The following is a 27980-nucleotide window of genomic DNA, read 5'->3' as shown; positions in this document are numbered from 1 at the left end:
TCCTGATGAGACCATAGAGCGTGGACACGACGGTGGCCGCAATGCGCTCCCCAGCCCGTGGGGCTCGCATCCGTGGTAATCTGAGCCGTGAGCCGTAGAGGGCGGAATGGGCGACCCACCTGCAGATGTGGAGGGAAAGCCCACCACTGGAGCTGTTGTACTAACTCCTTTGATACCAGCAGCTTCTTCCCTTGATGATCCTGGAGAGGATTGAAAAGGGTTAACAGCCATATCTGTAAGGACCTGAGTTTTAGACGAGCGTGGGAGACCGCGGAAGTCGTGGAGGACATCAGCCCTAGAAGATGTTGGGCATGTCTCGCCGATACTGAACGACCCGGGTGAAACTTCCGGATGGCGGTGCGAATCTTGTGTATTCGTTGACGAGGAAGAAAGATGCGCCCCTTCCGCGCATCTATCTTGGCACCAATGTAATGTACCACCTTGGATGGAAAAAGGCGTGATTTCTTGTGATTTACTGTGAGTCCTAAGCCGTTGAGGAGGCGTAGGATGAACTTGGTATCTCTGAAGGCCCTGCGCCTGGATGGAGAGACGACTAACCAATCGTCGATGTATGGGAATACGTGAATGCCGTTGAGTCTGAGGTAAGCCGCCACAGGAGCCATGCATTTTGTGAATGTGCGAGGCGCTGTGGCGAGGCCGAATGGAAGAGCGAGGTACTGGTAAATTGTGTTCTGGAAGACAAATCTGAGGAACCTTCGGTGATCTGGATGGATGGTGATGTGAAAGTAGGCGTCCTTCAGATCTATGAGAACAAACCAGTGCTTCCTTTTCAGGAGGTGTGTGATGGACTCCAACGTCACCATGCGAAATCGACGAGGGAGCAGGTAAGTATTTAGGTCTCTTAAGTCCAAGATGGGACGCATGCCGCCATCCTTTTTGGTGACGGCAAAATATCTTGAATAGAAGCCGTTGGGTATATCTGCTGTTGGTACCGCTTGAATGGCTCCTTTTTGAAGTAGAGAGTGAACCTCCTCCTCTAGGATAGAGTTTGATGCAGTATACTGTACTCTTCCCAAAGGAGGATATTCTGTAAACTCTAGGCGGTAGCCGGAGGAAACAATCTTTAAAACCCAGGAGTCGTTTGTAATAACTGACCAATTTCGATAATATGGTTGAAGTCTTATGTCTGTGATGACAGGTGAGGGGTAAGCTAGCCAGTCAAAGATATTGTTTGTGTTTCTTGGCAGGTGGCTTGAAGGTCTGACGACGTTGCGACGTGTGGTGCGTACGGTAAGTAGATGGAGCGGAAGAATTTTGAGGTAAAGTGGACCGGGAGGTCTCTCTGAACTGTCTGAACTGTTGGGAAGGTTGACTGTACTGATTGGAAGAACGTTTCCATTGGTATCTGTTGAACTTTGGTTGTGGCTGAATGTAATAGGATTTGGCAGTTTTCTTAGCCTTGTGTAAGTCCTCAAGGTGGTTATCCGTCTTTTCGCTGAAAAGACCAGTAGAATCAAAAGGTAAATCCTCCACCTTAGCCTTTACATCCTCAAGGATGTTAGCAGCACGTAACCAAGCATGTCGACGCAGGTTAATAGCAGTGACGAGGATTCTAGCTGATGCTTCCACTGAATGCCTCGTTGCAATCCTCTGGTGCTTGGAAACCGTCTGGGCCTCCTCATAGGTGTTTAAAAAGGCTTGTCGTGCCTCTGCTGGCAGCATGTGCAAAGCTGGCAAGATTTTTACCCACAGCTGTTTTTGATATGCCCCTAGGGCGGTCTGATAATTAGCGACTCTGAGTATAAAGGCGATTAAAGAGTAGATTCTTCTACCAATTAACTCAAGCTTTTTTCCCTCCTTGTTCGTGGGGACCACATGTGCCCTTCCCGATGGTTTGGTGCAGCTGGTCTCCACTATAAGAGAATTTGGGATAGGGTGCTTCAAAAGGAACTTAGCATCCTCCCCAGCAATTTTATACATGTTCTCTGTCCTCTTGGGTAACGGTACAGCTGCTGAAGGGTGTTCCCAAAATTCTTGAATGATCTTCAATAAGGTAGGAAGAAAGCAAAGGCTAGGAGGTGGTGACCGCTCTTTATTAATATCCCCAAAGATGAGGTCTTCTTCTGGTGGTGCAGGTTCGTCGACGCGCAGCTTAAGTGTCTTAGCTAGTCTTGCCAGCATTTGTGAGTAAGAGGAAAAGTCTTCTGAGGGTGAGGAATCATGAGGATTGCCCGTATCCGAATCCACCGTCTCTCCCACTGGTAGCTCATGAGGCGTGGGTTGAGGAGGTGGTTCTTCCTCTGACTGGGATTCTTGCGAAGAAAAAGAAGCATCATCATCCTCAGATGAAGGCTCATGCCCTCTCGTTCGACGTGGAGGTGGGGGCTGAGGCATGACTGGAGGGACGGGTTGAGGAAGAGGAGGTGGAGGAGGAGGAGGCGCGGTCGGCATCGACGGAACCGTAGAAGGCGGAGCAGTGGGGGGGGCTGGTAGTGGAGGAGGTGGAACGATGTCCCTTACTCTCTTCTTATGTCGACGTCGATGTTTTCTAGGGGGGGTCGACGATGGAGAGGAAGAAGAAGAGGGGGAAAGATAAATGTATCTGACCCTCCGACGGCGATGACGGCGGTCGGTCGATGTCGACGTCGAGGAGGAATAGGATCGGTGCCTGTAGCGACGCTTGTGGCGGCGACGATGGGAACCGGAGGAGGAGGAGTCAACCGACGTCGACCTATGGCGACGTCGAGAGCGTTTGCGGCTGTCTCTGCTGTCTCTATGAGGTGAGACAGAGCGATCCCTGGAGCAATGCTTCCTCTTTGCCGTCTTCTTCCTCGGTGGCGAGGGAGGATGAGGAGGTAACGGCGATACAGATGGAGCCGGTGAAGCCCGCCCGGAAGACACGGGGCTAATCGGGGCAGAACCCAAGCTTGTCGTTGCTCGAACAAGCTGGCTTGGCGTCGGAGAGGGAGCGCCAAGGGGTATAGCCGGCTCAGGCTGACGAGGAGGAAGGGGGGTAGCCGCCCCCGATGTCGAGTCCTTGTCTCTCGACAAATCCTCCAGTACAGGCGAGAGAAGGTCGGCAGATCCCGGCAAAGCTTGGGATACAGCGTCCTTTGCCTTTGTAGAAGCCTTAGTTTTTGCCTGTTTTGCAGATTTCACGGATTTCGCGGGCAGCGCGAGCTTGGACGTCGAAGACTTCTTAGAAGGCTTCTTAGGCTTTTCAGGTAAGTCCGAAGACTTACTGGCTACTGTAAGGCCCGGAGCACCCTCAGAATGGGGGGCTGAGGAGGTGGAAGGAATCTCCATAGGCGAAGGTTGGGAGGCAGCCAGGGCTGAATTCCACAGGTGTAATCTTAGCCTCTGTTGTCGAGCCTTCAGAGCTGCCTTGGTAAATGCCTGGCAGTGTTCACAACTCTGGGCGGAATGGGATTCCCCCAGGCAAAAAAGACAAGTGTCGTGCCCGTCCTGGAAAGGGATTTTGCCCGAGCAAACGACACAGCGACTAAAGGGGCCCGAAGGTGGAGGGGGCATAGGAGAGGCGAGTACTCGCAGCAGCCGTTGAAAAGGGCGGGAAAAAGGGCGAGACTCACAAGCGGTAAACGGAGCAGCCGCTGAGGAAAAACAAGTCCAATAGGCAAGAGACGAAGTCGTTAGGCATGCAAGGGTCGAAGAACCGGGAAATCCTGATGAAATTTAGCAATACAAAGGGCGAAAATAGAGGAGCTCTACCGAGAAGAACCATTCCACACGGCGGAAAAATGGAACTGAGGATTGGGCGGGCGGAGCATGCGCAGTATAGATAATGTTGACAATGTTTCTCTTGCAGAGCTCTGGAATATTCCGAGAAGACCAGCGCAGGCGCTGACTTAACCCCTTATTGTGTGCATTCACAGAAGACCACGCAGAAGAATTATTTGATATTTGCTCTTACATGTCTGCCTCTTTGAAGGTTATTCCCTTCCACCGAAGCTGTCCGATGGGCAGATATGAAAGAGCTTCCTTGCTCCTATCCTAATTTATGCAATAAACTGGGCCTCTCTCCCTAGATGTCGAGCTGGATAAACGTATTGGTAAAGCAGCTACCAGGTTCTCTAGACTCACAAAGAGAGTATGGCTTAATAAGAAGCTGATGGCATACACCAAGATCCAGGTCTATAGAGCCTCTGTCCTGAGTACACTCCTGTCATGAGGTGAGTCCTGGACCCTTTGTGCACGGCAGGAGAGGAAGCTGAACACATTCCATATGCGTTGCCTCCGACGCATTTTTGGTATCACCTGGCAGGACAAAGTTCCAAATACAGAAGTCCTAGAATGAGCTGGAATTTTTAGCATGTATATATTACTGAAACAGCAGCGTCTATGTTGGCTTGGGATGTCGTGAGAATGGCTGATGGTCGGATTCCAAAAGATCTCCTGTATGGAGAATTAGTGCAGGGAAATTGCCCCAGAGGGAGGCCACAGCTGCAATACAAGGATATCTGCAAGCGGGATCTGAAGGCCTTAGGAATGGCCCTCAACAGATGGGAAACCTTGACGTCTGAGTGTTCAGCCTGGAGGCAGGAGGTGCATCATGGCCTCTCCCAATTTGAAGAGACCCTTGTCCAGCAGGCCCAGGCAAAGAGGCAGTCCTGAAACGAGCAAAACCAGGGAGCTGGACAGGGGACAGATTGTATTTGTCTTCAGTGTGGAAGGGACTGTCACTCTCGAATTGGCCTTCTCAGCCACACTAGACGCTGTTCAAATACCTCCATACAGAGCATGTTACCATAGTCTCTCGAGACTGAAGGATGCCTACTAACAAACTGGGCCAAGCTCTGCATATGGGGGATGGGGTTGCTATGGTCTCACCCTATTTCTATGTATCTCACCTATTTTGTCATTCTCCTTGCCTTAGGATATGTTTCCATTCCACAACACAAGTTCAATGCCACTAGACATTTGGCCCCCAAAATTTAAATTTGAAAGCATCTCCTGCAAAATCTGGTTTCTGCTTCATTCTGGTTTAATCTACTCACTTAGCATCTATTTGGTCGCATCAGGCCAGTAAGGAAAAAAAAACATCTTGTTCCTGAACATCACCCATAAATATGAAGAAAGGAGTCACATCTCAAAGCTCTAATGTAATGCCTGTGTGATTGTATATGACTTTTGAAAAATAAGAATGACAGACTACGAAAAAAAGATACTGACAGCCAGCATGGACCGACTTGGATCTAGACACGGGAAGCATGAGTTCCAAAAACCACACCTAGAATGCCATAATCGAGTTGGCTTTTGGAGATACAGTATTATATTCTCTTTCAGTTCCACTTTCCAGGCTGTAAATTGGGAGCAGTGGTGTGCAAAAATGCAAAGTACTTTTATCCCTTCTAAAAAGCAAAGCGTGCTGCTTATATACCCCCCACAGCGCTTCAAGCACTCTCTGGGCAGTTTACAAGTTAATTATGCAGGCTACACATTGCCCCCCCCCCAGCCAGCTGGGTACTCATTTTACTGACCTCAGAAGGATAGAAGGTTGAATCAACCTTGAGCCGGCTACCTGGGATGGAAACCCCGGGCCCTGAGCACAGTTTTGGCTGTAGTACAGCAATTTAACCACTGCTCTTGTGTCTAAAGACATCCTGATGCGATTGACCGCAGTCTGCATTACATTTGGTGTATAGAAACTGGAAAAGAAAATGTCCTTCCTCCTTTCTCTTAACACTGGGATCTACAGTGACTCAGTAAAACAGGATATGGGATACTGAAGACAGGTAAAGAAAAGTACATCACACAGGGCGCTTTGAAATTGCTACATCTGCTTCTGAAGTATAATGATGGCCATCGACTGTGATGGTGTTAAAAAAATTACGGACACTAAGACAACTATTTGTTACTAATCAGGATGGCTATGTATGATTCCAGGATCAGATGAATCTTGCCTCTGTATTGGGAACAATTGCAGCTAGGCAGGGCAACTGTGGGCTTCCCAAAGGTATGCAACGAGCACTGTGGGAAATAAGATGCAGCTTAGAATTTCTATTATATGACAGTGTGGACTGCGCTTGCTTTTGCTTCAGAATTACAAAGGTTTGTTCAATTATGTCTTCCTAAGGAAAGCCCCTTGAAGAGCTTCAGAATTAACTCTCAACTGTATCATTTATCCTTTGCAGTCATGATCCAGTCAGGCGCTCTTTATGTGCAGGGGAGAGCCAAGCAAAGTTCCTATGGTAACAGGGAATCCTAAAGAAATATTTGCTTCTTCAGCTTTCGCCTCTGCTATTTTCACTGTGGCCTTGTGGACTACTTGAAAAAGGTAACAGAGTCCAACAGTAGTTCCTGAAACACAGATGCGATTACACAGTCAAATACTAAGGGATTTTCTGTGGGTGTAAGATGGATGAATTTGCACATTTTAATTGATTGATTGACTGATTTTATTTATTTTCATTAATAGGGTGCCTTTCCCCTGAGGGAAAACACAGAGGCTAACAACATTAAAATAAGTAAAATTATCTGTTCTTGAAGCAGAGGTGCACTCTGTTCTTAGTCTCTCTGTGGCTTTTAATAGTATGGACCACAGCATCTATTTTGCCACCTTGAACACAATGATATTATCTGACTTTTGAAGGTAAATGTGATTGGATCTGGCTAGTACTTGAATGGAAGACCACAAAGGGATCATCCGGGGTCTCCAGGCAGGGATAGGAAAGAATCTTGTCTAAAACTTGACTAGATTTAGCATAGGACAGCTATTTAAGTTCCCACCTCTCTGTAACGAGGATTATAGACTATTTCAATGCTCCCAATTCTATGTGCACGTATATGTGTAAAATAGTGATGGGATGTTCTTTGGGTCCCTCATACTTGCATTAGGAACTGCCCAAGATACTGTTCACTCTCCATAACCGCTTAAACAACAGTATTTAGCTACTGGGAACTCATTCAGAGTGTATATGTCATTAGTGTATCAACAAGGTTCCACACTTCTATTTCTCCATAAATCTGAGTCCATGTGAGGTTATCTGACAGTTCTTGGATGCAATGAATGTAGGTTGGATGTAGGATAATAAACTGAGCTTTAATCCTGGCAAGATAGAGGTGTCATAGATGAATGATTCGTGTGGGCAGGAGATAGGTCTATTTTGAATGGAGCCACATTACTTATGAAGGAACACATGTGCCATATGAGGGTTGGATTCATCACTGATTAATCACTTTACTCATCACTGTTATTTGAGGCCCAGCTGTCCTCAGTAACAAGGAGCATTTTAAAAACAGCTTCTTCTAGGTTGATAGCTGCAGCCATTGCTGGATGGGGAGAGCCACAGTGACCCATTAGTTGGTGAACACAGGACTGGATAATTGCAGTGCATTTTGTGTGAGGCTATCACTAAGTTTTGTGTTGAAGCTACAGCTAGTTGTATTGCAACTGCCTGTCTCTTCACCGGAGTGGGCTGTCAACAGGACATTGTACCTATGCTGAAGGATCTGCATTTTTTTCCTGATACCCATCATGGACCGGATAGTATATGCTTTAATAAAATTAATTGATAAACCTTTTTATTGACAGCCATAGTATCTAGCAGGTGCTTAAGAAGTCCTGTTCTTAATCTTTAATTTACTTAGAAACGGATTTGCATAGCTAAACAAAAGTGCTTACATAATACACTTAGCAATTCATGCAACTGATGTTCATTTTTTAAAAAAAGTGTAATTAACAGAGGGGAGTGGGAGACTTTATGCCTTTCCCCATTGCTGTGTTCCTAGTTTGGATCAGACTGCAGCTACATATGCATCTGTTACTTGCACTAGAGAAAGAAACATGGTAATGTGGAATATTTTCTTCTAATGCAATTATCAGACATGGTACAGTGAGGAATACTGGGATGAGGAACTTGAGTTGGTGCAAAGATTTCACATTCTTTAAAATCTCTTTGTTTCCACCCCAACTTGTACAATACCCATTCTTTCAGTCTCCACCACTCTTACTCACAAAACTGAAAATTGCATGAATACGATTATGCTCTCTTTGGCCCAAAGAGGTGGCACCATTTTAAAATCGTGAAACAGGCAAAACAACAATATGAGTTTAGTGACAAGTATGCTTAGGAAAGGCTTGTTATCTGTTCTTCAGGGAGTCCTGTCAAATCACTTTTATCCATTTCACAGATATTTTATCTTGTCAACTTCACTAAGCTCCTATGAAACATAGCAGGATGCAAATGGCAACACATTTGTATTCTGCAGTGACTTTTGCAGGCAATGTGCAGTGGGACAAGTAAGTGGATTCTCTGAAGAAGTGGACTTGTCCATGAAAGCTCATATGAAAATATAGCAGTTAGTCTTTGAGGTCCACAACATTTTTGTCTTCTTTATTTTATTATTATTGTTATTTTGTTCCTGCCTCACATGCTACCATAGACTAACACAGCTACCTCTTCTAAAATAACAACTATGGGTTCTCTGAGTTTGCACCCACCAAGTTGTTTCTTACACTTTTGCTTACGACTAAGGATGAGCAAAATCTGCCCATTTGTTTTCACAAATAATTATGAATATTTCTGCCTTTTTGATGGCTGGCATCACACATCTGAGACACTAGTTTGGGGATCTGATATCCTATCTCAGGAAGAGTGTTGAAGAGAAAATGTCTCTACTTTCATTCCAAATTCATGCAATTCATATCCTGCTCTCAAAATCCTTGATAACTGGGTATTCATGAGCCAGTTCACAGAAGACATTTTCTTCCAAATGCAATCAGCTATGACCATTTTCAGGCAAAACACTTGTGTGACTGAACCATATCATCACAGATAGAGCTGGCAGCAAATTCAACCACGAGTGGTTCCCTGGCTGAACTTTTCCTAGCCATCACAAATTGAGAAATGACGTCAGTTACATTAAGTGAATCCTTTGTTCCATCACAAAAACCAATGCAGACCTTAGAGGACTCATTGTGTGTGAAACTTTATACAGTACTCATCCCGCAAACAATATTCCACTGCTTATTTTAATTCAGCACTACTGTCACATCGAAGGTAATGAAGGCCGATGCAATGAAAGATTGCCATCATGGGCTCTTCTCATTTCTAAGGCCACTTTATGACAGTGAGATGTGGGATCATTATTGTAGGTCTCTCATTTAGGTTGCATCTGGCCACCCAGAATCTCCTCTTCATAACGTTAAGTTAGACAATAACAAGATAAAAATTTCTGCGGATGGGGCCCCAAAAGAGGCAAAGAATTTTTCTGCAATGATAAACTGTGTCCATATGTTAAGATGTCTGAAAGAACAATAATAATTGATTTCACACTAATGACGTGATCAGACTGTTGTTTTTACTGCTGTTTGGTCTGTTGCAAGGACAGACTGGTTCATTCCTTTTGCCCATGAGCAGATGGCATAATTGCTAGCATGAACCAGCCCGTGCCCTTTCTGGGTCCCTGTCAGGGGGTACTAGTTTTGGGGAGGGTGGTTAGTGCAAATAGGATCACTCAGTTTTGATTAATTTCCAGAATATGCAATTGATGGAAATGAACCAAAGCAGTTTGCAGTTTTAAATCTCCCTTCTGCTTTCAATTTCCTGATAATAAGTGGCTTAAGAAGATAACTTAGCCACTTCACAATATTGGAAAATTAAACATTACTCTGCTTCTCCCTGGAGGAACAAAGGAAAGAAGTAAAAGTTGTGGGTTTTTTTAAATAATTGTTAGGACAGAGCTTATGCTGTATTCCATTTAAAAAAATAAAAATTGAAGACTTCCTCCTGGAAGCAGGAGGAGACAGGAGTGGGCAAGGAGATTCCCCCCCCTTCTTTTGCTAAAGGGGGCAGACCAAAAAGGATCACCCAAAGGACATACTGGACCTCTGCCTAACCACAGTGGCCCTATTTATTTATTTATTTTATTTATTTATTTATTGGACTTATATACCGCCCCATAGCGCTACAAGCACTCTCCGGGCGGTTTACAATTTAATTATATAGACTACACATTGCCCCCCCAGCAAGCTGGGTACTCATTTTACCGACCTTGGAAGGATGGAAGGCTGAGTCAACCTTGAGCCGGCTACCTGGGATTTGAACCCCAGGTCGTGAGCACAGTTTTAGCTGCAGTACAGCGTTTTAACCACTGCGCCACGAGGCTCACTGATCACTATTTAGCCTGATCCAACCTCCTCCAACTGCATCTGTACAGAAAAGCCCTAAACTACCATTATATATGTTTTCTCTAAAATGAGTTGCACTGATTACTGTATGATACAGTGATGTTTATATATGATAAGTGGTTTTGATAAGCAAATACTTTCTCTTCAAGTAATGACAGGAGATCAGCAATTGTGCTTTTGCATGCTGTCAAGTCAGCAACTCTAATAGGGCTTTCAAAGCAAGTGAGCTATTTAAGGAGTGGTTTTACTAGTTCCAGGGACGTGGTGGCACTGCGGGCTAAACCGCAGAAGCCTTTGTGTGCTGTAGGATCAGAAGACCAGCAGTTGTAAGATCGAATCCACGCGACGGAGTGAGCTCCCATCGCTAGTCCCAGCTCCTCACCAACCTAGCAGTTTGAAAGCATGTAAAAGTGAGTAGATTAATAGGGACCACCTCGGTGGGAAGGTAAGGGCGTTCCGTGTCTAGTCGCGCTAGCCACGTGACCACGGAAACTGTCTTCGGACAAACGCTGGCTCTATGGCTTGGAAACAGGGATGAGAACCACCCCCTAGAGCCGGACACGATTGAACTAAATGTCAAGGGGAACCTTTACCTTTACCCTCTCTGAGTTTCCATGGCTTAATTGGGATTTGAAACCACAGCTCTTAAGTCCTACTCCAGGCTTGTCCAACCTGCGGCCCAAGGGCCGCATGTGGCCCAGGTCGGCTCATAATGCAGCCCACTGCAATTTTTTATTTTTAAAGAAATTCCAAAGTTTCAAGTTACACTGCTGGTCCTTGCAGCCGGAATGCAGCTGGGGCACGTCACAACCGTAGGGGGGGAGAGGGAAGGAAGGAAGGAGCGGGAGGGGAGGGGACAGGGGGGCTGTGTGACTGCATTGCGCTGTCCCCATCAATAGGTGGACCCCCTCCCAGCTCCATAAAGCCACCAGAGTCGAAGCTGGCAGCCTCTGCTGTCTGAGATCGCAGCTGCCAGTAAGCGCGCTTGGAGCGGGGCTACGGAGGACGGCTAGGGCTGTCCCCCATGTGTCCCAAACCAAATTTATGTGCGGCCCAAACGAAATGTTCATCTTCTAATGTGGCCCAGGGAAGGCGAAAGGTTGGACACCCCTTTCCATCACTCTATGCACTACACCACACTGGGTATCCCATCAGTAATGGGGGGGGGGGGTAAATGAAGGACAAGTTTATTATTTGGGAGTGCTTGTCCCCCTCTGTAGCATGGCCTCATATTTGTTTTCTCTCTTTGGAAAGACAGTTGGTTCAGAGTGCTGCCGTAAATGTCCTAAGTATACTACCTAAATGAGACATGCCACATGGAACATATAACTTCAGTTCTACTTAGACAGGGTCTTCGTTCACACAGCAGCTATAACAGGTGAGCACAACAAATGTCTCATTTTGCAGCCCTGTCAATTTCCAACCGTTACAAAATTGGCCACCAATGCTATCCTCACTGTTGCCCATTCTTGATCTCAACTATGGAGCACCATTCTGAAGGACCTCACTTGGCTGTCTCACTAGTAGGACTTAGACTGCAAGTGAAGATGCTCTTATTTCAGAGGACATTTGAAACTGGTATGTTAATAGTTGTGTTCCGTCCTCTTTGTATTCTGTGGTAGCATTGCTGCTGATGGTCTACAGTATTTGGATTCCTGTTTTATCATTTATTTTCTGGAAATTTTTCCCAGCCTTTATGGAAATCTTTGAGTAAAAGCACGTTGCTGTACCAAACGGTCCTGAAAACAGATCTTCTATACACTCAGAAAGATGGAGAAGGAAAAGACATGTTAGGCAAAGTCCTTGTGGACAACATCATTTTGGAGTATGGGTGGAAAGTTTCACATCTGAATGCTCCTCTGAGCTAAAAGGTTCCAATCCAAGGAAAAAGGTATACATATATCCTTCTTTCTGCATGCTAACGTTCAGTGTAAAGGGAGTTTTCATAAATAGGGGAGAATTCAGCTATGTTATCCCTTACTTGAAACCCAACATGGTGCAAAATTCCAGAGCACCCCAGAAAAAGGGAATGGTAAACCACTTCTGAGTACTCTAACTAGAAAATGCTGAAAATGGTCATTGTTGTTGCTGTTGTTGTTGTTAATTACTTCTACTGCTATTAGTAGAGTATTGAGACTCTGCAAACCACAGGCCACTCACCACCAGCAAGTCATTGAAGAGGAAAACCTCTCTCTGGTGAGCGGCTTGCTTCTGCATTTTGTTCACATCTGTTACTTCATATAACCGGCTGCAACAGACTAATCGGCGATGCGGCACTGACAAAACCTGGAAGACAAAAAGTGAACAGGAATGGATCTCTTCCTTATCCACTGTCTTTAAGCAGAAGATATTCTGTATAGAGAAGGTCCCAAGTTTAGTCTGTGGCATCTCCAGCTAAAAAAATCCATCAACGGGCTTGGGAACCTATACATCTGCTGTCAATAAGGGAAGGCAATATTTGATTAGCTACAGGGTGAAACAGCCTCACCAGATATAAGCAAGCACCAAAAAGATATGGATGCAAGAGCAGCATTAATCTTCATCATCTTATCATCATAGGGCAGATAGATAGCCTATGTTGAGGGCTTACCGTTTTCATGCCAACTATCGATTTTTCCACTTTGGTAACATAGGTTACATGATCCTCATTGGATTTGAGTTCTCTCTGCTGGATCCTCTCATAAATTCCCACCACCAAGTCCCGCGGAATATCGGCCCCATCATCCACTCCTGTGAATCAGACATAGAGAACAAGCTAGACAGAGAGGATATTCATATCTGAGCAATAGCAAGTATTTATTAATTACTTTTTTCAGAAACTTACTTGCACGGTGTAAAATACAGAACTGGTTGTCGATTAGTACACATGCTCATTCTGTCCATCTGTTTCTGCCCATGGAGTTTTCTTGGCAAAGATACTGGAGTGGCTTGCCAGTTCCTGCTCCAGGTGGATCGCTTTTAGTCAGAACTCTCGACTATGACCTGTCCGTTTTGGGTATCCCTGCACGGCATAGCCCATAGCTTCTCTGAATTACTCAAGCCATGACAAGCCCTTTGCCACGACAAGGCAGGATCCGTGAAGGGGAAGAAAACTCCATAGACAGTTTGATTATATTCTCTGCAGCCAAAGATGGAGAAGCTCTATACAGTCAGCAAAAACAAGACCTGGAGCTGATTGTGGCTCTGATCATCAGCTTCTTATAGCAAAACTCAAGCTTAAACTGAAGAAAATAGGAAAAACCTCTGGGCTAGTCAGGTATAATCTAAACCAAATCCCTTATGAATACACAGTGGAAATGAAGAACAGATTTAAGGAACTCGATTTGATGGACAGAGTGCCTGAAGAACTTTTGATGGAAGCCCGTAACATTGTACAGGAGGCAGCAACAAAAACCATCCCAAAGAAAAGGAAATGCAAGAAAGCAAAGTGGCTGTCCAACGAGGCCTTACAAGGAGCAGAGAAGAGAAGGGAAATAAAATGCAAGGGAGATAGGGAAAGTTACAGAAAAGGGAATGCAGACTTCCAAAGAATAGCAAGGAGAGACAAGAGGGCCTTCTTAAATGAACAGTGCAAAGAAACAGAGGAAAAGAATAGAAAGGGAAAAATCAGAGATCTCTTCAAGAAAATTGGAGCTATTAAAGGAACATTTTCTGCAAAGATGGACATGATAAAGGACAAAAATGGTAGGGACCTCACAGAAGCAGAAGACATCAAGAAGAGGTGGCAAGAATACACAGAGGAATTATATCAGAAAGTTTTGGATATCCCGGACAACCCAGACAATATAGTTGCTGACCTAGAGCCAGACATCCTGGAGAGTGAAGTCAAGTGGGCCTTAGAAAGTATGGCTAACAAAAGGCCAGTGGAGGTGATGGCATTCAAGTTGAACTATGTAAAATCTTAAAAGATGATGCTGTTAAGGTGCTACACTCAATATGCCAGAAAATTTGGAAAACTCAGCAGTGGCCAGAGGATTGGAAAAGATAAATCTACATCCCAATCCCAAAGAAGGACACTAGCAAAGAATGCTCCAACTACTGTACAATTGCACTCATTTTCCACGCTAGCAAGGTTATGCTCAAAATCCTCCAAGGTAGGCTTCAGCAATATGTAGACCGAGAACTCCCAGAAGTAAAAGCTGGATTTTGAAGGGGCAGAGGAACTAGAGACCAAATTGCTAACATGCACTGGATTATGGAGAAAGCCAGAGAGTTACAGAAAACATTTACAGTGGTGCCTCACTTAGTAATGTTAATCCATTCCGGAAAAAATATTGCTAAGTGATTTCATCGCTAAGCGATATGAAAAAGCCCATAGGAATGTATTAAAACGTGTTTAATACGTTCCTATGGGCTAAAAACTTACCTTAAAGCGAAATTCCTCCATAACGGCGGCCATTTTGGGTTCCTCTCAAGCGAGGCAAAACAGCGGCGGCCATTTTTTTGCTTCCCCGCGATCATCGCAAAGCGAATTTTAGCCATAGGGGTCATCACTAAGCGATCACTCCAGCAATGGCCAGAAGTCCATCGCAAAGTGATTTCATCGCTCAATGGAGCGATCGCTAAGCGAGGCACCACTGTACTTCTGATTCACTGACTACGCAAAAGCCTTTGACTGTGTGGACCACAACAAACTATGGCAAGTTCTTAAACAAATACGAGTGCCTGACCACCTTATCTATCTCCTGAGAAATCTTTATGTGGGACAGGAAGCAACAGTTAGAACTGGATATAGAACAATTAATTGGTTCAAAATTGGGAAAGTAGTATGAAAAGCTGCATACTGTCTCCCTGCTTATTTAACTTATATGCAGAATACATCATGCAAAAGGCAGGAGTGGAGGAATGCCAAACCGGAATTAAGATTGCTGGAAGAAATATCAACAACCTCAGATATGCAGATGATACCACTCAAATGGCAGAAAGTGAAGAGGAATTAAAGAACCTCGTAATGAGGGTAAAAGAGGAGAGCGCAAAAAATGGTTTGAAGCTCAACATCAAAAAAACCAAGACCATGGCCACTGGCCCCATTACCTCCTGGCAAAAAGAAGTGGAAGATATAGAGACAGTGACAGATTTTACTTTCTTGGGCTCCATGATCACTGCAGGTGGAGACAGCAGCCATGAAATTAAAAGACACCTGGTTCTTGGGAGGAAAGCGATGACAAGCCTAGACAGCATCTTAAAAAAGCAGAGACATCACCTTGTCGACAAAGGTCCACATAGTCAAAGCTATGGTTTTTCCAGTAGTGATGTATGGAAGTGAGAGCTGGACCATAAAGAAAGCTGACCACCGAAGAATTGATGCTTTGAATTGTGGTGCTGGAGGAGACTCTTAAGAGTCTCCTGGACTGCAAGGAGAACAATCCTATCAATTCTGAAGGAAATCAACCCTAAGTGCTTGCTGGAAGGACAGATCCTGAAGCTGAGGCTCCAATACTTTGGCCTTCTCATGAGAAGAGAAGGCTCCCTGGAAAAGACTCTGATGTTGGGAAAGTGTGAAGGCAAGAGGAGAAGGGGACGACAGAGGACAAGATGGCTGGATAGTGTCATCAAAGGTACCAACATGAATTTGACCAAACTCTGGAGGCAGTGGAATACAGGAGGGCCTGGCGTGCTCTGGTCCATGGGGTCATGAAGAGTCAGACACGACTTAATTACTAAACAACAACACCACATGCTGATTATTTCTATCTCACTAGGGAGTCTGCTCAGGCACTGAGCAGCATGGACATCTGCAAAGCCTTTTTGACCAGAGATCCTAAACTCATTTTGAGTATTGTGATTAGCCAGTGAGCAATTTCAAATGTACATATATTTACAATTTTTAATGCTGGAAATGTGCAAAGGTGTTGGCACTTTCTCTATATAGAAGAAGGGGCAACCCTATTTTCTTTTTCTTCCTCTGACCCAGATATTTTAGCTCTCCCAATGCCATTTGATGCATGAATGCTTTGAAGTCTACTTTGCTCAGGATTTACAATAGCAATGACTATGACTCATCCAAGCAATGTCCTCACCCCTCAGGTTCCGAATAAAGTCTTCCAACATCATCTTCCTGTCAGGCTTGATATTAGGACTATACATATCCGTGTTAAGAAGAATGATGGCGAAAGCCAGTATGAAAATGGTGTCAGGATTATGGAATTGCTGGACCACATCTGGGTTACACATGCAGTACCGCTGGCTGCAAGCAAAGGGACAGAAAGTCAGTACATGTGAATAGAAATCAAAGGCTTATTTATTTGTCACTAATATGCTTATATATCTGTCTGGGGATGATAAAGTTACTTATGCTCTGCCTAGCAACACAAGCATCAATATTGTGCACATGATCCCTGAGCTATATCTCAGACGAAAGGAACAAATTGGTCATTTTGTATGAATTTAAAAGGGCAGGTAAAATATGATAACTTTATCATGGGTCAGTTACCACTGATAAATTCTTTCGTATGATCAGAAGGCTCTGTCCATAAATAATAAAAGACACATGAAAATAGTTTCAACCATATGAATAACAGCAACTTGTCATTTGAAATCTGAATTTAATCTGTTGGAACATTCTCACAGCCTTGCTTTTTCACAGAATGATTGTCATATGATAACCTGATCATCTGATGCCTCTGGGACACACTGATTCTACTTCTGATAGTGTCTCAGTTGCCAAAATCCTCTTGCATAGCTACGCACATGGCATAACTTTTGGAAACAAATTGCCCCAAGTTAAGACATTGTATAACTACATACTTTATCAGCTGTACACTAAGTCACACAACTCAGCACACAACTGATGTTTACAGTGATTTCTTAACTTAAAACAATTCTAAGAGTTTCTCTGTTTGTACTGCATGCAGCATAACTAGGCAAGAGGATTTGAGCCAGTGGGTCCAAACACTTCCCTTTAATAGAAGAGTATGACTGGATGAGCTTGCACCCTACAGTACAGTACTGTGCCAAGTATCACTCCACTTCCTGAATGACCTACCTGGAGTCTAGCTGGGAACAGAAATGATCAGCAAATGAGCGGGAGAAACACAGCTCTGTCTCCTTTCACAATTGAGGATTTCAAGATACATCAATGTTCTCCAGCTCTGAACCTATTCACCTCAAGATTTTGTCTTAGGACTTTAAGATAAAAGAGAACGACATCACCTTGAATGCTCCTACATCCCTGCATACCTTTCTGTCTTCCTTTCATGCCCACACGTGGTTAAATTAATCAGTTGAGTTTAACGGCTTAATGGCTTATAATTTATCCAATCTGCATTAATATGACAAAATAGTGATGGATATTTTGGTCCTTTTCCAAGCCATGACATTTTCTCATGTGTACTCTTATTCCTCCATTCCATCTCTGCACTAATTTACAAAATGATTTATGAATTTTATTTTAAATCCACATTTAAATGAATAGTTTTGAAGGCATTTTCTTTTTCAAATTCACTTTTACAAATACATTTATCTCAAAAAATTCATTTCAAAACATTTTAATGTATATTTTTGAAGTGAGAATGGTGTTGCAACATTTACAGAAACTGGACATCTAGTGATTATCATGTTTGATTTGCGTATTATTATTATTATTATTATTATTATTATTATTATTATTATTATTATTATTATTATTATTATTATTATTATTATTATTATTATTATTATTATTATTGTTGTTGTTGTTGTTGTTGTTGTTGTTGTTGTTGTTGTTGTTGTTGTTGTTACTACTACTACTACTACTACTACTACTACTACTACTACTACTACTACTACTACTAATAATAATAATAATAATAATAATAATAATAATAATAATAATAATAATAATAATAATATCAGTAGTAGTAGTAGTAGTAGTAGTAGTAGTATACTGAGATCAGCTGGAACTATCCAACGACCAGACTCTTCAAGCACCCTATAATTAAAACAATCATTTTGAATGAAACAACCACACACTTACTTTGCTTTCTGACGGTTCTTTTAGATATGTTGCAGTGGACTCCACCTGAATAGAGGCATCGCTTTTCTGGAAGAGTGGAAGAGGGAGGTTTTTCCTCCCCAGCTGGCACCTGCTGTTGGCAGTTTTTCTAAGTACTTAAAGGAGCCTGGCTTTTAAAAGGTATCTTGCCTGATTCGTTGTAGATGCAGTTTCCATCCATGTTTTAAAACCACTTAATCAAACCCAGGATTGAGGAATGAACAGCCTTGTGAAGGGAGTGGCAATCAGATCCCCACAAATGCCTCACTGCTTACATGACCACTCAGATATGGCCTAACACTCGTATAACATGTGCGGAGACACAACCATACACAACAATAGATATGTATCCCTGGTGTTGTGCTGCGGACTTTCAAAGAAGAATCAGTTCCCAATGGTTGACTGGATGTGAACAGATAGAAAGCTGTCTGAGCTTTATCTCATTTTCGTCCATTATTCCCACCCAAAGGTTTGTCCTGCTCTGTATCCGTTAACCAATACTATCCAGAAACGATGTGTTTCTTGATGATTTTTGCTCATTTCCTGACATGCAGACTCTTACTTCTCTAAGAAGAGTGAGACTAACTTTAAAGGCTCCATTTATTTCATTTTGAACTAAGAGATTTCAGTATCTCAATGCCTGTCTAGTCAGCTTTATGGCTGCATCTTTTCATCCCTCTTTCTTCTCTTCTCCATCTAGAGACAATCTTCTGTACCAAATGGAGCAGTTAGTGAAGCTGCACCACATCAGTGCTGCTCTTACCTGAAGGCTTCAATTAACCGTTCCACCTTCTGCGCCTCTCCCTGCACTCGAATGTGGGCCTGGAATTTCCGCAAAGCTTCATCAAGTTCCATGCCAGAGAAGTCCATTTCATCTACCACACAGCTAAGGGAAGGGGAAAATAAACAGCTTAACTATCAACCCTCAGCACGACATCCTCTCAGGAGATAGCCAAAGGACAATAGAACTATAATGCCTGCAAGGAGTATCACAGTAATTCTTTATTCATTAACATGCCCCTCAATTAATATTTGATTTGTCTACAAAATTCTACCATGATTTGATTGCAGTCCAGCCTGCTTCCTTCCTACTATTCACATGTTCTCTTTCTGCTAACATCTGACTCAGACATGGTCTTGGATTTATTTTACAGATACTTTTTTTTTAATCCCAGGTTTCCTCCATAAAGCTCATGCCTGTACATCCCCATTTTATCCTCATAGTTTCTCTATGAAAGCCAGGATTTAGACTACACAAAACCATCCTATGTGTTTAACTGGAGTGGGCATTTGAATTCCCATGAACTTCAGCACTGTATCTATTACATAACACTGAGGGTCAAACTAGATAAGGTCAGCGCAGGTGTTATATGCTGTATGCCATATAGGGCTGATGGTTCTGCAATAGACATATTTGGCCCAACTTCATGGATTAAGCATATTCTGTTCCCTTGAAGTTACTTCCCAAGCTTGCTTGATCTCATTCTTTCTTTGTGTATGTATGCATGTTGTTTCAATGTGATGTTCACACGCCAAGTGTGCCATTAAAAAAAGGGGGGGGAGTCTTCTCATCCCAACATTATGTACTGTGGTACAGGAACTTTTATATGAAAAGCAGAAATAATGGCCAGAATCCTATGGTGTTGGTGAAACACCATCAATCATAGCAGCAAGTTGTCATTAGTTTAGAATTCAGTGCTTGTCTCCCTCATTACAAGCATCAACTTCTTAGATAGCTCCTTTCTGCTGCTATGTTTTATGCCATTTGATTTACACTGGTATACTTTAGTAATAGGATTCTGGCCAATAATCCACAGCAGGAATTAAGAAAAATATCTTAAATCACTCCTCCTCCTTCAACACAGAATAGACTTAGGAAACCCTATTGAATCATATCCTTAATCTGTCTGTTTCAGTACAACTAACTGGCAGCAGATCTCCAAAATTTCCTCATCCTCACTCCCCATAAGGCTGGAGGCAAATCAACATTTTAAATGAGAGGTAAAAACATCCTGAGACAAATTTCACTTCCAAGGGATCTTATTTATTTTGCCCAGGCTTCAATAGATCCACTTCACATGCCTGTTATACCGAAGGTGGCAAAGTTCTCTGTCAAACATAATGAGTTGCTGTTGTTTTGTACTGTCAAGCCGGACACAACTTTATAATGATCCTAATAGGGCTTTCAAGGTAAGTGAGATATTTAAGGAGTGTTTTTACCAGTTCCACTGCCCCAGTGAGGTTCTGTGACTGAGTGGAGATTTGAACCCTGTTCTCCCGAGTCCTATTCCATCACTTTACCTATCCACTTTTTTGGTGTTTAGTCGTTAAGTCATGTCCGACTCTTGGTGACCCAATGGACCAGAGCACGCCAGGCCCTCCTGTCTTCCACTGCCTCCTGGAGTTTGGTCAAATTCATGTTGGTAGCTTCAATGACACTGTCCAACCATCTCGTCCAACCATCTCGTCCTACTCACTTTACCACACTAGATATCAAGCATAGTGAGAAGTCCGTTCTAAAGTGCTAAACTAGAAACCTCTCCCTCCTTCCACACTTTCCTGTTCCAGGGCAAGATATATTGGTGTAGAAGATTGTGTAGATGATGTCAGTCCCAGGTGCTCTGAATGCATCTGACATGGTTAAGAAAGCCCATGGGTAGGTGTGCAGTTTGCCCAGATAGGGTAACTGGGACAAGTAGTTATAATTTTCAGCTCAGCCCACAATGCCAGATAAATATCATCAATACCTTTGGTCAAATATAAAAATCTGTATTAACTAAACATAGGTAAAGGTAAAGGTTCCCCTTGACATTTTAGTCAGTCGTGTTCGACTTTAGGGGGCAGTGCTCATCTCTGTTTCCAAGCCGTAAAGCCAGCGTTTGTCCAAAGACAGTTTCCGTTGTCACGTGGCCAGCGTGGCTATACACAGAACACTGTTTACCTTCCCACCGAGATGGTACCTATTTATCTATTCGCATTTACATGCTTTCGAACTGCTAGGTTGGCGAGGAGCTGGGACAAAGTGACGGGAGCTCACTCCGTCACATGGTTTCGATCTTACGACTGCTGGTCTTCTGACCCTGCAGCACACAAAGGCTTCTGTGATTTAGCCCGCAGCGCCACCACATCCCTTTTTTTAACTAAACATAGGGGACATTTAATTCTCTAGATGTTTGGGACCACATGGTCTACAGTCCTTCACCCATGGGGGGGGGCTCATGGACTGAGGAGGAGTATACTTCCAAATCCGAGATGAGACACCCCCTCTGTTCTGATCATGAGACACCTATGCCATTACCTTTGCTGATGCTCGGAGGGTCTGATGGAAATTGTAAGTTAAAAGGTTCCTGACCTCTTGTATGGCCGTGTGGGCTTGTTCTGTGCTTACCACAAGCAGGATAAGTCTAATCTCTCAAAGCATCGATCTTCCTTTCAAATCATTTAAAACTCTCCGAATAAACTACAGCCCCATCTCCAGCCATAGAGACCTGGGTTCTTTTTGTGCCCGAAGAACTGCTGATATTGAATTCAGACATAAAGAGAGAAAAATCAATGTGAATGGTCCCCCAAGACAACTTCTATTTTCTTCCTTCAAGGGACAGATCAGAGGATGTTTGCAGGAGGAGAAAAGAGCACTAAATACCTTTCCCTCCCCCTCCCCCTCCTCTTTCCCCTCACCCATTCTTTCTATTGGTTGTTTGCATTTGACTAACTTATGCACTTCTTCTTCCCAAAGGGCTACATCAAGGACTTCTTGCGTCTAAATGCTCAGCTTTGATAACTTGCACAAGATGCCCTGGTTAATCAATACTAGGTTCGCCATGGCAGCCGCCTCTGGAGACTTTCAAATTTGTAGGAAAGAACACAAGATTTTCAGTGCATTCCGCTTCCTTGCACTAAGACAAGATTAAGACATGAAGCCCTGTCAGCAAATTGAGAACAGCAGAACTCGTCTTTTCCATCAAGAAGGCTGCCCTCTTCGTGTCAGGGCATCATCCAAAAAACCTCAAACTTTTAGTTTAGTAGGTCTGAAAGTTTGCCTTAGAATGGTACCATCCACACCATACTTTGCAAAGGAAGTGAGCCAACCCAAACCAATTTGTGCCATTGTTGGTGCACTCTGGCTTTTTAAATCATTGTTTCAATGACACATTGCCAATCAAGTTTGACAGCAGGGAAGGGGGTGGACACAGGAGAGCAGCGTCATCTAGCTTGTTCTTCCTCCTATCTCTTTCTCTCTTCCTCTTGCCAGCAATGGGTAGGTATGGGAACCATTACTGGATAACAAGTCTCAGAATAACAAGGCCAGCCTACCAGTGGCCATGCTATCTGTCAAATTCTGGGAGGTAAAAGTAAAGGTTCCCCTTGACAATTTGTCCAGTCATGTCCGACTCTAGGGAGTGGTGCTCATCTCCGTTTCCAACCCATAGAGGTAGCGTTTGTCCAAAAATAATCTTCCGTGGTCACGTGGCCAGCGTGACTAGACACAGAACACCGTTACCTTCCCACCATGGTGGTACCTATTTATCTACTCGCATTTTGCATGCTTTTGAACTGCTAGGTTGTCAAATTCTGGGAACAGTAGGTTAAAAAAAACCAGTTTCTTATCTCTTGTCAATGAGGAGGGGATCTTGGCTCACAGAATGGTGGGAAAATCAAGGGTTCTACTTTTCTACTTCTTCTGAAGAAGAAATTCAATTAATGCAGCACTTAAGTGTAAGCATGTTATTTCCTACCAAGTGTACAAAACAAGATTTAGCATTAAATGGTGAAGATAACACCATTGAAGTAGCCCACTTCTGGTCAAAAATAGTCTAAATATTGTAACATTTTGATTTATTTTTAATTTTATCTATATTGCATATATAACCATAATTTTAAATTGTACGACACATTAGGAAGGAAGGAAGGAAGGAAGGAAGGAAGGAAGGAAGGAAGGAAGGAAGGAAGGAAGGAAGGAAGGAAGGAAGGAAGGAAGGAAGGAAGGAAGGAAGGAAGGAAGGAAGGAAGGAAGGAAGGAAGGAAGGAAGGAAGGAAGGAAGGAAGGAAGGAAAGCTTTTCAAAATAGCAACCATTATGGAGGCTCCAGGGAGTATTTTCCTAGTGATAAACACTGCTTCCCATAAACACAAGCAACCCATCAGGGCTTGTAAGGATGCAATGTGATGCCTTTTTTTCAGAGACATCAATGTTTATAGTGTACTGTGCCCACAGAAATTCTAATACAGGAGCAGGTGACACAGTGTCCTCCAAATGCTTTAGATGGCAACTCCATCAAGGATTGTGGGTGTTAGGGTTCAAAACCTCTGTAGGGCACCAGTTTGCCTACTCCTGTTCCACTGTGACCAAGAGACAGGAAGAGCAAACTGCCTTGATTATTATCCCAAGAAAAATGCCTTTCGTTGTATGAGAAGAAAGAGAGACAGGGAGACAAAGATAATTTTGTGGGATGGATAGTGCAAAGATCTCTGAAACAGGTACTTTAAACCGAGTCCCTAAGGATGCAGCGTGGTTTCCCCTATTAACATCTCCAAAGATAATGCTTTCTTTTTCAGACTAACAGTGTAATTGTAGAGATTGTAAGTCACAAACAGAGCTGGTTACAAATCATGAGTTACTTGCAATTAGCTCCTTTTCTCAAGCTTGGAAAACTTACTTTTTTACCACAATGCTGAGAATACTACAGAAAAAATAACCAGAAGCCATACTATCTGGGGACTTCAGGAGCTAAGGTCAAAAAATATAATGTTCCCAAGCTCTGCTTTTCTACAACAATTGAAGTAAAATGATACTGCATTATGATTGTGACCGGAAAGAGATCGGGGCTCAGGAGCGATTGGAAGGATGAGTAGGGCTACCACCAGTGGCAGATGTGTGAGTGGATGGTTAACGTTAAATCTAGCTGCGCAGGGATATTTGTATACGAATACGAAAACCCCAACTCTAATACAAGTACCCCATCTCTAATTATGATGTTCCACTAATGTGTCAAATTGGACAGGAAGAATGACCACAGCCCTACTGGATTTACACAGTATAAAGCCAACACTGCATAACTAAAGTGCACAATAGTTCCATCTATGGGTATTCTCAGACATACTCAGGTGATGTACTCAGTTACCCACTGAGGCATATGCAACACATGGTCAGAAAACTGCAATTTTCTGGCTTGCACAATTTCCTTTATGCTTACAGTGCTTCCCAATAGCATTCTGATCAATGTGTTTTAAACTACGGGCAAGAAATATGTGGCACTGAGATTTTTAAAAAATGCAAATTTAAATTATGTTCACATAAAAGATATGCCCCTCTTCTTTCTCGTGCCTCCTGCTTCCTGTATTGTTGCACACTGTGGTCATGTGGCATATATCCCGTGATAGTGGTTCATACATTTTTAAAACTGTTCCCCTTTTTTCAGGTGAATTAGATGCAGTATGTTCATCTATACCCCTCGAGTGGGACATATCCCCTTCCTTTTCTTGTACCTTTCTCTGCTTCCTTTCCCTCCCCCTCCTGCCCAAAATTCTGTTGGTATACAGTATCAGTATGTTGGCAAAATCCCCTTGCTGGCCATGTACCTGGGCCATTTCTTCCTATTTACATGCTTTGTTACCCTCTTGGAGGAGAACCCATAGCACACTGCGTTGGTGGTCAAAAGACAGCAGAGGAACTGATGCTCCAGAGTAGACAGAAGCATGCCAACATGCCAACATTCCCATTTGAAAATTATATATTTTTTTAAATTAAGCGAGTCAAACAACAGTGAGTGAGGTAGGTGGGACCACATACCAGATGCATAGGAAATGAATTGTTTTTGGAGTATGCACTAAATGGGATGTTGATTGTACTGCGCAATGAAACACAGAACAGATATAGTAGTAGCCTCTCAGCAGGCTGGATTTGATGTGGAGATAGCACGGAGAAGGGACAAAAGAATCAATAATGGTCTTGTGTCATCGGAAAAAAAGGTTGAAATCCACAAGGAGTAACTCAGAAACATTTTGCTCGTGTGACTGCAGCCTCAGTTACCATTGCAAAACATGACATTGTCACCACATTTGTATGCACAATTTCACAAGTGTGCTGTCCACAGATAAAAAAAATCACATGAGCTCAGAGCCCATCAGGAAGGAAGTTATTCTTCAGTGGACAATTATTAAAGATACTTTCACATACGTAATTTCTGGGATTATACCTCATTCTTTCATAATGCTTCTTTAACACCAAAGTGAATCTTCACAGAGGATGCTCCATAGGTCTAAATAACATTGGGTTCCAGTGGAGTTTTTTTTTAAAAAAATAAATAGGAAAAAACAACCAACATTTAACTGTTTTAACACGGTAAGCGCTTTTGCTGCAATTTTAGCCACCCTCATTTCTTGCTGGTTCTTTTGCCCTCAGGTAGCTTAACCAGAGGCACCTGTCTCCCCAGATGTCCATGGTCTCCACCATAAAGCTTCATGTCAGTACATATTCTGCCACAATACACCTAGAATTGGGCTCCCTGTAGCACCAGAGGCTCCTAGTACAAGGGTCTGGGCAAGGCAGGAAGCAGCTGTATGGTTCTGGGCTGGAATCTGCTCAGCCAAGCACAATGACCTATTTTCAAGCTTTTTCCACTCAGGTGACAATGCAACGGAAGCCAGCTTCCAGCTAAAAGCATTTGCAATGAACTCAGGGAGGGAATGAAGGAAAGGCAGCCAGGTGGAAACTCTTAAAACCGCAAGACAAAGATATTAATAAGTAAGAGACCATTCCTTTCTCTTTTTTTAAAGGAAAAAACTTCAGGATGAACAAAGAGGACAGTTCATGTCACCTTGTACTAGGGTAACACTCTTGTTCACTAATGTTTCCTCCTTAGATTTCACTAATTGTTTAAAGACTGCTTTCTTTGCACTAAACCATTTCACCATGTTCATTGAGCCCCTTTTACAAAGGTCTATGAGCAACGTGCAGAGTGGCAACGTGAGGATACAGGCTTAACTATATCAAACTGCAGGGCAAAAGAGGGATGAGGACTTGTGCTGGGGAAAGATAAGGTTCCCCCATCCCAATACAAAACTCCCAAAGATGTAGGAGTTGTGACGCCTGGCTGTCAATTTGGACAAGTTATTTGTTTTATTCATTGTTCTCTTTCAAAATGCAGAGGTCCTTCGACATTTGTCAGATGAACACAAGTATGCCTGCTTTAAAGGAACGAGGGGAAACACATAACACAACAATGAAGAAGAAAAACTCCTTTAGCTCTTATGAAATCCCCACAACACCTTACAACTGGTAATGTTGGCTTAGGTTGATGCAGGAGAAGTCCAAAATAGCTGGAGGGACTAAAGGTCTCCTCACCCTTGAGTTAAGTGAATGCTGAACTCAAGAAAAACCTTGTTGAATCAAATCTGAGATCCCTCTCGTTCAACATGCTTCCTGGTTCCTATAGTAGCCAATAAGATGCCTACAATGAGGTCATAAGTAGGTTTTTGCTGAAGAGCTTTCTCCCATTGTTACTCTCCAACAATGTCTGGTTTTCTTCTAAGGGAGATATATCGTGAAGCACGAGTTTCGTTTTAATGTGATAGCAGATGACTATGCAAAGCAAGGGCATTTGATTTCCAAGCAGCCCAAAATTGCTCTCATATTATGTGGTGTCGGGACTGGTCTCTCAATGTATCAGAATTATTTATGTATTTCTGTTTCTAAACTTCCCTGTTTCTAACCTACAGGGCTCTGGTAGCAGCTTGCAGTTAAATTTAAAACCATAAAATAGCGGCAAATTAGAAACCCTAACAAAGCAATAACTCGAACAACTGGAAAAAGCAGCAGAATTCCAGACAATGCTTATCTATCAAGGATAGAACATATTTGCTTAGAAGGGGTATGGCCATCTTTGTAAAACAGAAGGTTTTCCCAGGGCAAGGAGTTCCACAGGGATGTTACTGAGAAAGTCTTGGATTTAGCAGCTTCTCTCCGGAGCCGGAGTCCCGGAGGCATTTTCTTTCACTCTGCCAACTCCTGCGACGTTGCTGGAACCAGTTGTATTGGCTCTTGCCTTTCCACTGGACCATTTCAGCGATGTGGAGAGGGGGGATTTGCTGCTTGGGTAACAGCCTATCCTCCATACTATTTTACCCAGGCTTCGTGCTCTGGAGAGGACACTCCAGCTTCGCATACAGCGTCGAAACAACACGGGAAGTAGCAGTTACCGGTTATAAGTCTCTGCTGAATTGGCGTAGAGCAGGACGCCAGGGGCTACTTCTGACGGTGGGAGAGGTCATTGCACCTCACTAGGTAGATACCGCCCGCCTTAAGCTGGGCAGCCCCCAGCCAGTAAGGTGCTACCTCGCCACGGTCTGTTAACCTCACAGGGTGCGTGGGGTTTAGGGTGAAACCCGACAAGCAGATCGACAACCGTGCACCATGCAACAATCATAAGAAAACTTCTGCCCTAAAGCTGGGCACCTGGAATGTACGGACAATGACCCCTGGCTTTCCTGACTACGGCTTTCCTAACGACCTGCAAGAAATAGACGATGTGCGCAAGACAGCTGTCATTGACATGGAACTGAGTAGACTGCAGATGGACATTGTTGCCCTGCAAGAGACAAGACTGCCAGACTCGGGATCTGTCAAAGAAAAAAACTTCTCATTCTTCTGGCAGGGAAAACCATCGAATGAGACCAGGGAATATGGTGTTGGCTTTGCAGTCAGAAACACTCTCCTGAGATGCATTGTTCCACCCACTGTGGGGAGTGAAAGAATCCTGTCTCTGCAGCTCCACTCATCAGCAGGACCAGTAACCCTCATTAGTGCATATGCACCAACACTGTCATCCACTCCAGAAGTGAAAGACAAATTCTACGACGATCTGGCAGCTACTATCAAAAAAGTCCCTGAAAGAGAGTC

At 43.4% G+C, this 27980-nt stretch overlaps 2 protein-coding genes across 10 annotated transcripts in view; one reads left to right on the top strand and one right to left on the bottom strand.

Annotated features, from left to right (window-relative positions):
• IQSEC3 (IQ motif and Sec7 domain ArfGEF 3) overlaps positions 1-27980 on the bottom strand; it is a 202240-nt gene that overhangs the window by 17595 nt on the left and 156665 nt on the right. For all 9 annotated transcript variants that reach the window (XM_072999881.2, XM_072999884.2, XM_072999882.2 and 6 more), the window contains exons 6-9: positions 18847-18969; positions 16132-16298; positions 12702-12841; positions 12272-12397 (exon numbers count right to left, since the gene is read on the bottom strand). In XM_072999881.2, the coding sequence (XP_072855982.2) occupies positions 12272-12397; positions 12702-12841; positions 16132-16298; positions 18847-18969 (556 nt within the window). The remainder of the gene's footprint in view (positions 1-12271; positions 12398-12701; positions 12842-16131; positions 16299-18846; positions 18970-27980) is intronic.
• LOC144583137 (uncharacterized) lies at positions 2581-9875 on the top strand. Its single transcript, XM_078376290.1, has 3 exons — positions 2581-2741; positions 3114-3185; positions 3788-9875. The coding sequence occupies exons 1-3, from the start codon at positions 2581-2583 to the stop codon at positions 3906-3908; spliced, it is 354 nt and encodes a 117-aa protein (XP_078232416.1). The 3' UTR covers positions 3909-9875.

Source organism: Pogona vitticeps, chromosome 5 (genome assembly GCF_051106095.1).
Source record: "Pogona vitticeps strain Pit_001003342236 chromosome 5, PviZW2.1, whole genome shotgun sequence".
Taxonomy (NCBI): Eukaryota; Metazoa; Chordata; class Lepidosauria; order Squamata; family Agamidae; genus Pogona; species Pogona vitticeps.
This window is presented reverse-complemented; position numbering and strand designations above follow the sequence as displayed.

Excerpts from the sequence above, each read along its gene's own strand:
- LOC144583137 (XM_078376290.1), top strand. The coding sequence starts at position 2,581 with ATGACGGCGGTCGGTCGATGTCGACGTCGAGGAGGAATAGGATCGGTG. Across the intron at positions 2,742-3,113 it reads GTCTCTGCTGTCTCTATGAG|ATTTCACGGATTTCGCGGGC; the intron begins GTGAGACAGAGC and ends CCTGTTTTGCAG. Across the intron at positions 3,186-3,787 it reads AGGCTTCTTAGGCTTTTCAG|AGCTCTGGAATATTCCGAGA; the intron begins GTAAGTCCGAAG and ends TTTCTCTTGCAG.